Source organism: Phaethon aethereus (assembly GCF_964289735.1).
Source record: "Phaethon aethereus genome assembly, chromosome: Z".
NCBI lineage: Eukaryota > Metazoa > Chordata > Aves > Phaethontiformes > Phaethontidae > Phaethon > Phaethon aethereus.
Genome location: NC_138577.1, coordinates 4906027 through 4922069, shown reverse-complemented (window position 1 = coordinate 4922069; position 16043 = coordinate 4906027). Strand labels below are relative to the sequence as shown.

Below are 16043 nucleotides of genomic sequence, written 5' to 3'. Positions count from 1 at the left end.
TTCAAATACTGCAATAGTAATGGAAGGCAGAAAGCACTGAACCTCTGACTGAAGTAGTAAGAAAAAAGGAACACAAGAGCTGCTACTTAGGGAAGGAATAATCTCAAATACAGTTACTCAACAGAAACACAACACTTGGAAAAGCTGCTCTGTCAGCAGCTATAGACAATTCCACCTCTAGGGAAGTGACTGGGTTTTCCTGGTCTGTAACCTTCCGCATGCAGTACTGCCACAGTTATCCTTAGAGGTGTGTGGGAGACACTGCATACATACAACAAAGCAGCAGATTCATCAGAGGGGTAAAAGTCATTCCCATCAAGTTAAAAAAGCCATGATTAGGAGGCCATGTAACTGGGGACAAAGCATCATTAAGCCCTAAATCCATAATTCCAGTTGGGTGGAAACATGATGCAGGTACAGCTTTTATCTTCCGCTAGGCCTCCCCTGTGATAAGTCAGAGTGCAGTATTCCCAAGCAGAGCACAGCAGAAAGGACAGAAGCCAGAGGCAAGAAGTCCTAGAAAATAATCCTGCACTGGAGAAAGGCATTCCTATTTTATCTCCTTACAGCTGCCATAAAACCATGCGCTTCACTTGGTCATCTGGTGAGAGCTGGCAGTTTCAAATAAGGTCTTTATAATCTAAATTTGAGTTTAAAGGCTTTTTTCCTATCACCTCTTAAGTTAAACCAGAAATTCAACTATAGCTCAACTGGGCATAGTTTCTGGTCCCAATTCCAACCTGACAGCACAGATTCTGTAATGCAGGGTTTGCAGATAGTTTCTCCCCTCCCCAGCCCAAAGAACATTAAGAGGAAGAAGTCACAGCTTAGGATTGTGTTGCATTCATGAAAAACATGAAGGGGGGAAGCCCAAACCAATCCCATTTACAGAGGCTTCCCCTACATCCCCCAGGTAAGGGGGGAAGTGGGGAATAGGAGACATGGAACACAAGTCATGGCTGTTTCACAAGGCTTCATTGTCTTAAATGAAGTTTATTACAGGCCCCAGTGAAAATATTAAAAATTCACCAATGCATACACTTCTGCACCTTTGCCCAGGTCATTGCTGTTGTTCTAGAGTGGTTAAGTGCCTTTTTTTATTAAAAAAAACATTTTTACATTATTGCTGTGTTTTACAACAAAATTAAAAACCATTTGTGGAATCCACCCAGCAACAAAAATTCAGTTTCCCCAGAACAAGCCAAAAGTATAAACACATGTTCCGAAGAGGCCTTTTCTATACCAGCTATTTAATGAGCAAGGAAAAAAAAAAATCTATCACTTCTGTTCCTAGCATAGATGAATTTACTCCATTTTCCAGACGGCAAATCCTTTCAATAAATATCAGAATAACTTCTGAGATGCTGAAGTTCCAGAGATACAAGCAGCAGCTCTGTGCAATTTCTCCTGGAGTCCCGTGCTGCCCCTTGTTTCAGTCCAGTGAGATGATGTCAGGAGCGCTGCCTCCGCTGCTGGTTATCACTCCTGTCTCGCTGCTCCTGCCAGAGGAGCTAACGTGCGTGCTGCTCTCGTGGTGACTGGTTGATGTGATGATGCTGCCAGGCGTGCTGCTTGTTAAGGTTGAGGTGAGACTATCCAAAAACATAGGAGGACAGTACTGCTTGAAACAAACAACGAAGAATGAAGAGACTAACTGCACAAGGGAAATGTATGCTCTGAAGATACATCTTCCCTACAACAAGCACACAACACATTACTAGCAGAACCTCAACACATGCAAAGCAGGAACCAGAGTTCTGCAAAACAGCAAGGAAGCAAGCAGAGATGGTAGCCACAAGCCCTTCTCCCTCATCCTCCCCATTATTGGTGGTGGATTTTTTCTTACTAACTGGTTAGCTTGAGCATTTACTAGCACATTAAGAAACAGTCATAGCCACATGATGATCACAAAAAGCAAACCCTTAGCATTTGGAGAGCATTCACTGCCTGTAGCTGCTGGGCATAACCGTGTATTTCAGGCTCCTTTCAGCACGAAAGGTAGCAGAATGCTTTTTGCTACTTTGATGGAGATTAGAATAATTTCATGCCCTCAAGTGGCAGCAGCTGTACTAATCAACATTTACATACCTGCAACAATACATGCAGGTCTCTAAACATTTTAGCAGTGATAAATGAGCCCTGATCAAGTCTGATTAAGAAAAATTACTGAGTTGATTTAAATTTTCTGAAGTGGAAGACAAGCCTTCTCAAAGCAGAGCTAAACATTTTAAGCGTTTAGAAACAGAACAAGGTCACCAGATGTCAGAGAGGAAGACAATGTAAGACAGCCCTACACACACACACACATGTTGTTCAACACATCTTACTGTCTCTTACCCTGTGGATTCCAATCTCAGGCATATGTTTGGAACTGAGCCTGAACTGTTTGAACTGTCCAAAGTGGACACTTCATAGCAGCACACCTGCTTCCAGTCTCCCACATGAACAAACTTCTGTTATTCCCACTTTTGGCAATTCAGATCTCAAGGTCAGGCACAGAATATTGCAAGATGCGGTAAGTGGAAAGAAAAGGAGGAAGTTCATCCTTTGTTTTTATGACACCAGAAAGTCAACTCTGCAGTAGAGTCCTATTACTGTTGTTTTCTAGTGACAGAGAGATGAAACAGAGGGTCTGCTTCAGATCCTCTTGTCTTCGTTAGGGAGCAGATATTCCCCCACAGGTCAAGGCTGTAGCCTGTCCGTGTAAGAATCTAGGTACAGTAAGAGTAATTCTCCCTGACTATGTAAAGTTTAAGTTTCCAGGGAAAGAAAAGCACCACCTAGTTACTTCTGACCTACAAAATTTCCATATAATCCAAAACCAATGGGGTTTAGGTGTTACATGGAAGGATTTATTATTTAAGTGTCCAGTCATGTGCCCATCAAATTCATGAAGATATTTTCTTTAAAACTTAATCTCCTAATATCAAAACCAACAGCAACGGCAATCAGCGAAGTATATTTACAGAGCTTAATCTGGCCTGTGGATACACAGTAGGAACTAAGAGCATGAAGTACATGAATATTCAACTTAGTGCTGTGCAAGTACTCACTTTAGAAAGGTAAACTATCATTAAGAGTGAGTTTCCAGGCCTGGATTTATCATAGTAAGGCTAAACTGAATCCTCCCTTAATGCATCTTTGTTACCGCCTCTTGTTGGGAAAATGGGTTTTACCCGGTCTGTGGTTAGGTCTAAGTGGACTGCAAACATGGTATGAATGATGAGAGCGCCCCGATAGTTACTCGAGCAGTATGTCACAAAAAACAGACTTGGAAATTATCCCCATAGCAGTTCAGAAACATACCTGTGAATCGACTGGGATTAGTGAAAGAAAATCCAGACCTAGGAAGAAGAGAAGGATAATAAATTGATGAGTGTCTCTTTTATTCATACACAACAAATTTAAGGAACTTTTTTTGTGGTCGTAGAACAGATTTTGTAATTGTTACAGTTTCTAAATGGAATATACCACTGTGACACCACTCTCAATGACTACTTCAGGCAGCAGCAAAACGAGTTATCAAGTACATGTGGCTCTTTTTAAGAATGAGAATGACATAATGATGTATTATTCACAGGATATTGCAGGGTGGTTCAATGTGGTTGCTTAGATGGAGGTTGCCATTTGGAGCTGTTGGTTCATAATGCAAGTTTCACTGCATATTGTACCTGACTTGGCCAAACTGGGACATGAAGAGTGTCATCACATTAAAGATGCTGGAATGAAGTAAAGTCACAACATGCACAAGTCCAAAAACAAGCAGCAGGTCTCTTCCTCCACCCATGGGCAGCCAATAAGGAAACATTTCTAATATCATCCCCGTTTTGTGTCTAGACAGATAAAAGGAATGAAGAAGAGGAAACTACAAGTAGTTCAATGTATATCCTCTAAGAGCAGTGACAACTAGCGTCCATCTTATACACTGTTAACGTGTAAGCATTTAGGGGCAAGATGTTTAAAATTATGAAACCAATGAGAAATTACAGCCTTTTTTGTTTTGCTTCTAAATATTGGCCTTGTGTCTGCTATGTCAACAGAAAGAAATGGTAAACTTACTCCCTCCCTCACCTCCAAATCTGTTCTGGCCAGCAGCATCTCTCCTCTTCTCCATTAGAGAAAAAGTTTGAAGGAGATTTAAACTCAAGCTGCTTTTCCAGAATTGACAGCTTATTTTGTTCTTGCACAGTCTAGAACTTCAGTGGATAGAGATGGACAACAGTTCTAGGCTTCCATTCTCTCAGCTTACTCTCCTATCCAATTTGGGAAGACAAACTGATTTCTTAACAAGGGAGAAGTGGAGGGAGGGAGCAGTAAGGGAACCAAAATGGACAGAGAAACAAGGGGAATGATATCCATCCCATTGCCAAACTGGTGCTGAAAGAAGAGGAAAAAACCCAGAGATGTTGCAGGGGAGAAATGGAGACAGGCAATGGAAGGGAGAGAGGGAAGTATAGGAGGCCAGTGTGACACCTTTCACCGCAAGTCACCATTTCCTGGGCTCTGGGTTCGTTACAGCTGGCAAAGAGAACCCCCAGAGTCCCTACACACAGTGTTCTGTTCAAGGAGCCAGGATAGAAAACAATCAGTATCCCCACCTTTTGTCTGATATTTAGCAGCAGTGTTGAAGAATACATCATAGGCATTTAGGGTATGTCTAGGTAAAGAAAGTCAATAGAGGTCAGCTTACATATTGTAGCTCACCTTAACCTTTTTTCATACAGTCTAGACAGAGCACCACTAGAATCAGCTAGCAGAGTATCTCTATGTCTAGGGCTGGGGTGAGTCAGTGGCATCACTCGTCTGTAACTTAAATAAGCAGCTACTCTCCCTCCTATCTACAAACACGTAACAACTGGATGTTTACACGAAGTCTAACTGAATACAGCAAGAAGCATTTCTGGCTGCCGTTCCAAAGCGCCAATCTGTACCCCAGAAGCAGTGCTTTTCACATCACTGTTGCAAAGTGCAATCTGAAACGGGAAAGACGGCCTGCACTGGATTTGTCTAGCCATCACATCTGTGCAATACTGCATATAAGTCTTACTCCATTTAAAAAAAAAAAAAAAAAAATCAATTCTCCAATTTTTACCCACCCCGCAAATTAACAAGGCTGTCAGAATACGCATTAAAAAACAGCCACCACCTACCTGGCAAGTCTGATGAAATACTGGATATTGGTGGGTGATGGAATGGTACTGGGTAGTCTGTTAATGAAGGAGGAATAGCAGCAGCATCAACGGTTGTCACGCTCGGCACTCTGACAGTAGATGGCTGATACATGAGAACCCTGTTTTAAACAGCATGGGAAATTACAAACAACCTGGCCGTTAGTTACAGAAGAGAAGTTATGCACCACTGTGCACTCTCATTCACAAGGTCACTTATGTTACAACACAACTATAGCATGGCTACTCACTACACAGTATTCCACTCTAATTTCCTCTTTCATAACAGTCTTCATAATAACATGACCGTATCTTGGCTCTCAACAGCAGCTGTGACATAAGAGCAAGTTGGCATTAAAACAAAGTACAGTGCTGGAGTCATTTATAACAGTCTACCATTCAGAGACAGAAGTGGAAATCTGTATCTGTGGAGCAACCCTGGGAGGGACGTGCAGGTAGCCAGAGCCAGGAGGAGAGCGCTCGTTTCAATTTCTCCACATAACTGTTCCTTGGTGCTAACCTGCCACGCTGAGGGCACGGCTGACCATTATCCAGCCCCTGGAGCACAGATTACACACGTGGAAGTTAAACATCAAGCCCATCTTTACTCACAGCGTGAGCCCAAGCTAAGTTCAGCTCTCCAGGAGCATATAACCAGTTAAAACCCTCCTGCATCCCCACCTTCCGCCCGATTACTTCACGGCACTGTTAAAGTGGCCTTCAGGCACCAGCCACATGCATAAATTATTTCACAAACTCCATGTCAGCTGGAAACACCCAGATTCCCGCTCCCAGCTGCTCTGCATAGCTCCCTTCAGCCTGCCAGCCATGAGCATTATCCACTCACATCCTCCTCCCCAGACTGCTGCATTGGTGCATTTATGCTACTTCTGATTTCAGAAGCTTGGATTTCAGACCCTCCTGTCTCTAACCACCTCTTACACTTCAGCCTATGTTGCTTCTGCCTATAGGAAGACACCCCACAGTTTGCATTCAGGCAACATTGTTCATGGGAAATAAGCTATTCTGCAAGTGCCTGGCTGGATTTGAAGAATGCAAACATGCTATTTCCATACCCAAACAGTAGGGAAAATACATTGGTCACAGATAGACAAGAAAACTCGGTCCTTCTGCAATTAGAGTTGCAGAAAGCCATATCAGACAAACACAGGAGCATGGAAGGAAGTCTTCTGAAACTTCACTAAGAAAAAATAGCTACAAATACATCTCTTATAAAATAATAAGAAACAGAGTCTCTTGCAGAAGGACTCCTCCATGATCCTCACAAGAAGCAACAGCATTTCAGTATCACTGCTGAGAGTTCTTTAAGATGAACAACTATTTGCTCAAAGACCACACATCCCTGTGAACTAGAGACACTGTACACCACCTCATTACTTCAAGAGTGGGCAAAACAGAGAGTGTTTGTTTTTATTACCGTTATTTTAGTGTAAGACAAGCCACTACGCTGACACAGACAACACTACTCACACATGGCAACATTAACTAATAAGCCATTGCTAAAAGCTGATGCTTGGAATTGCCTCGTGGAGCAGTGACTGCTGGTGAGCCTAACCAGTGCCCCTCTCTCACTGCAGGTCTCCTGTGCCCTACAGGCTGAGAGCAAGAACTTTATGGAAGCCACAAACAGTAACAGCAGCAGAGTTGCACACGGTGGGACAGACAGAAGGTGAGACAACAGTAAAGCTGGTTAAGCCTGCCGCTGAAGTCAGGCATGACTACAAAGATGGAGCAGTTGACAGAGAACTTGGGAAGTCGTCGGTTGTGCTAACCAAGGTGCAGGACTGACCCATAACCATGGCCAACGATAGTGTCCAAGACATTCCAGAATTTAACAGAGACACAGAGGAAGAGCTTGTCTTGATTCAAAACAGCAAAGCAGCTCCCTTCCAAGACTGACAGGACGGATGAAACACGCAACGCAGCCTAGCTTTTCCTGGGCACCAGAGCAGGTCAGATAGAGTGTAACAGACAGTGAGAGAAAAGCCTTTGAGGTGACACTAACTTAGCAAGAATGCATAAAGCTTCTCCACTTGGCATAATCTGCTTCTTCAGGAGAATCCTGTCCATTAGCTTAATCAGCTTCCTTTTCTATGGAGAAATATCCCTGCAAACACAGCAACAGTCAGCGCAAGTCTTTTGAGAGATGTAAAACTATTTAATAGTGTTTTGCCTGTACAAAGGTACTGTATCAATACAACCTTCTGCAAGGAGAGGCCTAGAAATTCTCCTCTGGAAGTGTGGAGCTGGATCCTGAAGAGAGATTACAAGTCCATTTGTCTACACATCAGTTTATCTGAGACATTACAGAATAACAACTAACTTTAAAATTGACAAACCCTTTGGTTGGGCTTCCTTGTGTTTCAGACATAAATATGCACTTCCTTTTGGCAGGAGGATCTTCCTCTTCATCAGAGGAACTTTCTATTGTCAGGTCAATAACGTCAACTTTCTTCTTGTTTACCTCATTGGCCACCGTCACAGAACACGGTTTGCTAACAACAGTGGAACCTAGGCAAGAAAATAAGATATTGCTGGTTTTTAAAGGCTGTTGACATCAGCAGTTTCTATTTGCAACAGAACCAGGAACTCAAATCCTGGTTTAGCTCATCTTCCAGGCCACTACAGAGGATGTTATGGCCCAGGAACTATTTTATTAGTATTCTGTATCATGTTGAGACTATTAAAGCACAAGCTTTAATCTTCACTTATCAGTTTAAGGACCTAAAACAAGAGCAACCTTTCGTTTTCTTAACTGCTATTACAGAGAGCAAAGACAAAGCCCCAAAATGCACACTTCTCGAGATACAACCCTTTCTTTTTAGTTTAAATGGCAAGAAGGTTATAAGTATTAAGCTCTCCACAGACCAAACATCAACATCCATACACATTATCCAAGCTACGGCTACATCTCCAAGACTTTGTTGGTTTGCAACTAGTACCCAGATGTGCGTACTTTCTATTTTGGTGCACTGGGGACTTGAGACTTTCACAGCTTCTTTCTTTGGCCTCATGGGGCACCAGGAGCCATCTTCTTGGAATTTGATCTCATCCACATCTGAACATTCATTAAGGATTTCCATGAAGAGCCTGCAAAATAAAGTTGAGTGGTTTCATTTTTGATTACAAGTGAAAAGGAGACACAGTTAAAAAGCTAATATAATCACCTTGGACCCATTGCATGTGCTCTCTCCCTAGTTCATCCTACCTGAAAGCCTGTAACTACAGCCTTTGCAGACATTGAAACCTAAAAGGAGTATCCCAACCTACCCATATTCCACTCCAACATTACTGCAACTCAGATTTCCATATGGAAGCAGAAATCGTCATCCTTTGAATGAAGTTTGACACTCATTCATGAGTTAGAGTTTAAATTTTAAGTTAAAAGCTTCAGAGACAGGGTCATGTAAAAGGGAGACCTATCCTTAGATGTCACATTTGGATTTCTCCAGAGGAAATATACTGAGGCTCAAGAGTTTGATGATGTGGTAAGGAGATAAACTTACGTAGCTCATTACATGGGAATAGAAACTAAGAGTCTAATGGTTCCTCCCAGTCTAAAGTATTTTGACAAAGAAAGCAGTATGAAATGGCTAAACGTCAAGTCACAAAAGTAGCTATCAAGTACATCATGAAAAATTTTAAGTAATTGTGTAATCCCAAACCCAGTCTCTTACCCATCTAATATTAGGCTCTCATAAGCTGCCTTTTTGTCACAGACAGGGCAGATCCAGGTCGGCTTCTTTTCATTCATTTGAAGATAAAGAGCAGCATCAAAACATTGCAAGTGTGTGCAAGTAACAGCCCGGCATGGGATTGTCAGTCTCATTTTTCCCAGCTGCAGGAGATGCATTTAAAGAGTGTCAGAACAGAAGACAGTGAAGCAGGCCTGGATGGCTAACAATGAAATTGGAGGCAGTCGGTGAAGTAACTGTCTCCTCTCACTACAGAGGTGCCCTGCCCTGAGGTCACTGCAGGCAAATCCACCCTATCAAAGCACCTACAGGGCACCTGAAGGAACAATAAAGCCATCCTCAAAGTCTTCACTGAGTTGAAAAAACAGTCAGAAACATTTCTCATGGACCTGCAGCTATGTTATTTCTAGGATTTTATTTTTGTTAGAAGACCTACTGAAATACCTGCTTTTATCATTTTCTTTTAGCCAAATATTTCAAGGGTTTTTTGTGAGCTCCAGTTATGTTGACTCGAATGGCGTAATACCCATTTTAACATTTAGCTTAACAGACCAGTCTCAAAACACCAGGCCAGTTTCTACCTAGGAAGAGAAACTCCAAGGCAGCGTTACCTTGTTACAGAGCATTCATATTTTTTTGTTTGTTATCATAGCTGTCAGTACAAGCAGTACCATCAAGATGAGGAGATATGAGGTTTTATTTATCACTGTATCCCTTAATTATTCTGTCACCCTGCCCAATTAGTCTCAACACCTCAATATATGCCATTACTCCTTCTAAAGGTACACACAGGAGCAGCAACTTATTCTGACAGCGTTACAACCGAGGCAGTCACAATTCTAAGTTGGTTGAATGCTGCTACAATCAGGTACTCATAGATGCACCCTCCTCCCCACTACTTTCTATTAATGAATCAGTATGTAACAAAAGCCAGTGAAGTTTCTAAAGCGGGGCCTTTTAAAAGCAGCCAACTCTGCACTAAGGATGAAAAATACAAATCTGTATATGGTCATTTCCAGCCATACTTACAGGACACATCAGAGATACCCGCAGACTGGTGGTGGCGATCTCACTGTCAGGATCTGCGGTTAGTTTTTCTTTAACTATTAAAATAAATCAAGATGTTATACACAGACACCATTATTTAAAATGCTAATCTTGATTCTTCAGTACATGTACTTTATTGCCAGCTGCCTAAAAAAATTAAGTATCTAGGAAACTAGTTCATAGCAGTATCAAACAACAATAGTTTCACTATTTACAAGCAACTGGCAAACACTATGCATCACAAGATTGTTTGATGTGCAGCAGGTGCACTAACAATCACAATGGTTTAGTGGAGCAAACTCAACCTAACATGCGAAGAGAGAAATAAAAATAATCGTGAGTGAGGTACAAAGACAATCAACATCACATGCAAGTGAAGAGATTTAGGACATCTACCTGCACCTCACAGCCCACCACAGTAAGTGGTGCTCATGGCATTCCCATCAGAACATTTCAGATGGGATCTCTAGGTGTGCTCCCTACCAGCGTGCAAGGATGCTCGCTCAAAAAGTACACAATGCCTCAGCAACAGCAAAGGGAACTTCTAATACTCTGGGCATGGACTTTCCTTTCAAAATGGTGCAAATCCCCTAAGTATTACCTATTCTAATTTTAAAGAGCCACCAACCACCCTCAAAAAGTTCAGACAGGCAAATTAATTTGACTTACTTAGTGCTCTGGAATGATCAGGGTTTCTGATACCTTTCATTTTTAACCTCTGCAAAAGCATAGCTGAAGTGAGCTGACGAACGAGATACACAGACATGGAGTAATTCTGCAAAAAGAGACATTAAAGATTACATATTGATTTCATACAGCACTTCCACAGTGACAACAGATTACTATTTACAGTAGTTGTAGCATACAGTAAAAACAAAAACATGCCGATTTTTTGCTTAATAGTGATGGGAAGCATTGATGGACGACTTCATTACTGTGAAAGAGTCTGATACTCTGCCAGAATTCTCCTGCCAATCAAGTCCCACTGTTCTACTCCAGTTGGGACTTAACTAAGAAGACTAACTCCACAACCAAGAGACAGTCTGGGCTCTTTTCTTGGAAAGATGACACACTGGTGACACACCTTCTCATATATGCAGTCTTTAAGAACATCTCACATTTGTCTCCTAAATCCTTCCCTTTTTTCCCCAGTGTCAATCTGGTAGCAGGGAGTTCAAAGACAATCACATGACAAAAGAAAAGATGAATGGCCTCAGGTGCAAACACTACACCTTCAGATAGCACAGAGCTGCACCAGTTTCTCTGTACCTTTTCTTTCGCTTGCTCTGCACTTTTACGCAAAGCCTCATTACACCACATCCACTCCTTTGAGGCTGGCCACATTCCCCTAGCATTTACTACTCTTCCCTAACTCACACCACTTGCCAGCTTTTGTCCAGTGTTCACTCTCTCTTCAAGGTCACTAATGAAGAGAAAATTCTGCAAGTCCCACTACTGCAGAATAATAATGGGTTCATCTGTATAACACACACAGCCTGCCATCTCTTATTTCCATTCCCTGCCAGCCACCTTCTTATAGCTCCTATACTGTCTGGGTACTACACAAGAATTTTAAACAAGAACACCTACTGCCCTGCTCCTCCCTTACTACCTATAGGAAAGCCAGCTCTTACCTAGATGAGCAGATAAAGTTATCTAAATGCATGAGAAACCACTAAGAAAAATGGAGTATTTTTTTTTCCTTAAAGAATGATGATACATTGCACTGTTTATTGCCTACACAAAGAATTCTATAGGCTCAGGTCTGACCACCCCTGTGGGATTAATGCCTCCCTTGCTCAGAAGCCCTCCACTATCAGTCAAGTAGATGCCACTAAGCCCTTACCATGTCGGCCCGCTGACACTCCACACCATCCCCAAGGGTCTTATTTAGAGAATGAACAGCAACGGCTGCCCTGTGAGTTCTGAGCACCAACCTTAAACCAAACCACCCACTATGCCTTTCAGGGCAAGGGGGAAATGCTGGCACAACCTCCAATTCATCTGCTTCCAGGAGAGTATGTTTTGGCAGATACCGGGGAGGAGGAAAGCAGGGGTCAGCAGGAGAGGCCAAGACCACACAACACTGCAGTCATTTCAAGATTCTTGTGCTTTATGATTGGGAAGCAACAGCTTAGATCTTCCCTCCCACTTCTGTTTTAGAAAAAAAGAAACAAAAACCAAACTTTGCTGTCAGCACTGCCCTTCATTTATCTTCTAAACATTAGCTTTCTCTCCAATGTGTTTAACTTTTAATTAGTGTACAAAAGCTTATACTGGAGTCCCCCTCTGAAACACGTGGTGTCTCTGGTCCACAGATTTTGATTTTGAAGAAAAAAGTAACAGGTGAGCTACTTTGATAATCAAATCCAGAAGGATTTGCACAACTAGTCATGGATAGAGGAATAAGTAGTTCTTCACTTACCAACAACCGAAAGGGCTGCTGCAACAGCTATTTAAACCTGGGAAGAATTCAAAAATTCCTCACACTCTCCCCTTCTTTCCTTAGTAAATCTGTAGGGGAATTTCTAAACAGCCGCATGGCCATTTTAAAAGCTAATTCCTTTTCAACTACCATTAATGACTGCAGGCACTAGAAAGCAAGAGATATCACATTTCAGTCACCACCCCCTTTATCTCCTGCCACCTGAAGTCCAGGATGCTTTTCCCCCACTGCAGCTTCCCATGAAGTTGAGAATTACATTACAAAGAGGCTTCAATTTTCCTTCCGTGCCCCGCCGCCCCCCCCCCCCCCCCAAGTTCTCCACCATTCCCCACATTGAGTCTCTGCTCCCCCAGGTCACCTCAATTTCCAGAATACTCTTCATTTGTAAGAAAACACTTAGATATCCTGCATTACCAACACACACCACACCAGTATGGTCCAACCAAGCATATCTGAGATCCATCAAGCCCAGAAACAGCTGACTCCAGCAGCTTGACACCTCCCCAGCAAACTCTTCCCAGCAACGTGCCATCTGAGAGCTTTCCGAGCTGGAAATTCCACCCGTTTTGGTTTATTTGGAAGTACGATTTTAAATCAAGTCATAGAGAGGCCATTTTCATGTTAAAAAAAAAGAAATCTCAAAAGAGTAGACACAGAAATATCCATTAACCAGTTCTTCCTATGAAGTAAAAATTGCTTTTGTAAAACTACTTAGTATTATTTGGTTAGAAAACACAAAAACATCAAACACAAGTGCATGTTTCCACTCCCACGGCCTTGGCACATCTGGTCAGTTTAAAAAGCCTTCTCCAATGGACAGCTCCAACAGACACTGAGAAACATGCCTTAGAATATAGAATCATAGAACAGTTTGGGTTGGAAAGGACCTAATAGATGGCTACATAATTTCCTTTTTCACACCATCAGGCTACAAGGAAGAAAGTAGGTTTCCCTTCTATTATTTTGTCATGCCTGACCCGTTCTGTACTATTTACACCACAAAAAGATTTTGTTCTTTTTGACACACATTTCAGGCATAAAAGGTTATTTCAGGCATAACCCCTAACAGCAGGCTTTCTAATGTGAAATAATGTGAATTCTATAAGGAAGTCTTTGCCATCTGTATGCAAATCTTACATATGTTACTGTAAACTACCATACTTCTACAGCAAGCTTTGTTTCCTGGCACTGATAATAAGTTCAGCCACGTAATATTAAACACTTGCTGGTGTATGCCTTGCCAGCAACACCAGGCAGCAGGGGAAAAGGAATGTTCGATGAGGTTATTTAGACAAACTTTCCACACCCTACAGAACATACAGTTTACCTTTCCAATTTCAGAAGCCCAGGAAATGGAAATCTGATTTGGCACTGCTGATGACAACCTAACTAGAGATGTTATATTCAAAGGGCGCCCAGGTCGCTTCTGTTCAATTCCATTTTTTGGTGGCGGAGCATATCCCTATGGGAAGAAAAGACAAGGAAAGTGTTACTCTGAAACCTGCTGAAACAGACTTGTTAAACAGATCTATGGGAAGCAGGTAAACCTGCTGGAGACTAAATTCAACACGTACTCTGAGAAATATCAGTCTTTGACAGTCTAATACCATAAGTTTACCACAATTTTAAAGCATTTTTTGTTTTAAAGTGGTTTTACAGAAGTGCTGAAAAGGTGGGAGAGAGCACGGTTTTGGTGTGAGTAAGTTCACTGGAAGAGCAAAAAGTAATGTTGATGCTTTGTCCTTTTTTTCCCCCACCGCACTGAAAGAAAGTGGAACATCGCAAGGACACAGCCTTAGTGACAAACACAGCAAGTCATGAAGAGTTAATTCAGTGTTTCACACCCAGAAAACACTTCACTGATTCTATTTAAGAAACAATAAAGTCTTGTTCCAAGAGCTCCGTATCTCCTTAGCGTCTGCTTTGCCTCGCATCAACTACACCTAGCCCCGTTAGCGACAGGTTGTCATCTGTACTCTGCCAAGGCCCCTGAAGAAGGGCTGTACATGGAATATCATCTGAATTTAAGAGCTAATCGGCTTCACAGCTGTCTCCAGAAACAAAATAAACTAGATTGTTTGCTCAGCATTGAGGAAGAATTTCATAACCTGGACAGCTTTTCTCTGTAGTTTTATTGCTGATATTTGTGAATTGAATCAGGAGCCATCAGGTTCCCTTTTGCTTCTAGGCAAGCACACACTCTCCGGCATATCATGAGCAGAAAGTACTTGTGCTAGATGAAGGAGCACACGGCCTAACTGCAGCTTATTCATCTCACCCTGCGTCTGTCACTACGAAGCCAGTCCGTAATAGGAACTCTGAAAATCTGTTTTGAGCTCATGCAGACAGCCTGCAGTCCACTCATCTCAAACTCATCCTGCACCAAAGGATGCCAGTAAGAGATTGCAGCCCTCTGTTTTGCACAGAACTGTCTGCCAGATTTCATTTAGTTCAAGACAGTGTTTTTCTATACAAGAAACTCTCCCAGAAAGGATATGCTCGAAAAAACACACTTTTTTTTAAACCCAGAGAAATACACACATTCACAGCCTAGTGCTTGGGAAAAGAGCTACTTTGAAAGACGTCAAGTCTGAAAATAAAAAACAGAAGTAAACAGCCTCTTCCACTCTCTAGCCAAGTATACCATAGGATAATCACTGCCTCTAATCCAGGGAGGACTCGATAGTTGTCACATCATTTCCTAGGTTTGTAAAGCAGCTCTACTACTAGTCCGTATGTTTCACCAGACTACCAAGCCCTGGCTCTGCCTCACCACTGCCCTTAATTGCACACAGGACTCTTGCTTGCACTGACAGAAGAGAGACTCAGAGCTTCTACAGGCAGATCTGCCAGGCCAGAGCTGAAGAGCTCTCTCTAAAATGGTTCTCGCCATAGATGAGTGACCCACTCACTACCAGGAACCTTACCATGTGTGCTTTATCACAGAACAGAGAGGCAGCAGATGGATGGGGACTGCTGACAACTTCACATTTAAAAGAATGAATTATTTGCCATTTCTTTAATCAGACATAACAGCTGCAGTCATTTATAGAGTATATATCCTAATTGCTTTACCTTATTAGGCCTTTCTTTACTATGGTGACTTTATGATGAGCTTATGTGGACAAACACACTACCCCTGCAATATTTCAGAGAGTATTTCCACACGTACTGTACCAGCCACAATAATCCTGCTGGCATCCAACCTAAAATGAAGCTGCCTTGCTTTAAAGAGAGCAAAGATGCAAGTTCTTTTCTATTTCACAACTTTTCTTTCTTTTTTAGAGACAAACTCTGCAGCACACATGCTTCATTTCAATCACGCTTTTGATGTTTCCTTCCACAGAGGAATGACCTTGTGATCAGATTCAACCTTGTACTCCCTAGAACACTAAAACCTTCCCTTCCTACCCTTCCAGGACTTAGGTAAAGAGCACTGCTTGCCTATCACAACCAGCATGGTCTAGCACTGTTTAGGCAGGCTGCCAATTCTAGTGGCTAGCAACTGCCAAGATTATTTGGGTCTTTAAGTCTTCCACGCTTCTTGCGAGAACCATAATAGTCAAAGCAGGTGGAATCTGCTATAGCCAGGAAATCTGTCAACAGAAAGCGGGATTGCTCTTCTATCTGGCTATTTCCAACCTGCCCTGACATTTGATTTTGTCC

General features: G+C 42.2%; 1 protein-coding gene across 3 annotated transcripts in view; it reads right to left on the bottom strand.

Annotated features, from left to right (window-relative positions):
- Positions 1 to 1432: 1432 nt before the first annotated feature.
- The window catches only part of LOC309415445 (E3 SUMO-protein ligase PIAS2), a gene marked incomplete at both ends in the record, with an annotated part of 30442 nt that continues 15831 nt past the window's right edge, over positions 1433 to 16043 (bottom strand). The window contains 10 exons of one of the 3 annotated variants that reach the window (XM_082012974.1): positions 1433 to 1618; positions 3307 to 3344; positions 4072 to 4103; positions 5144 to 5290; positions 7529 to 7700; positions 8146 to 8279; positions 8867 to 9027; positions 9914 to 9987; positions 10601 to 10706; positions 13705 to 13839. In XM_082012974.1, coding sequence (XP_081869100.1) covers positions 1433 to 1618; positions 3307 to 3344; positions 4072 to 4103; positions 5144 to 5290; positions 7529 to 7700; positions 8146 to 8279; positions 8867 to 9027; positions 9914 to 9987; positions 10601 to 10706; positions 13705 to 13839 — 1185 coding nt within the window. Of the gene's footprint in view, positions 1622 to 3306; positions 3345 to 4071; positions 4104 to 5143; positions 5291 to 7528; positions 7701 to 8145; positions 8280 to 8866; positions 9028 to 9913; positions 9988 to 10600; positions 10707 to 13704; positions 13840 to 16043 lie in introns of all 3 variants that reach the window. The other 2 variants (XM_082012975.1, XM_082012976.1) reach the window with 2 other exon arrangements.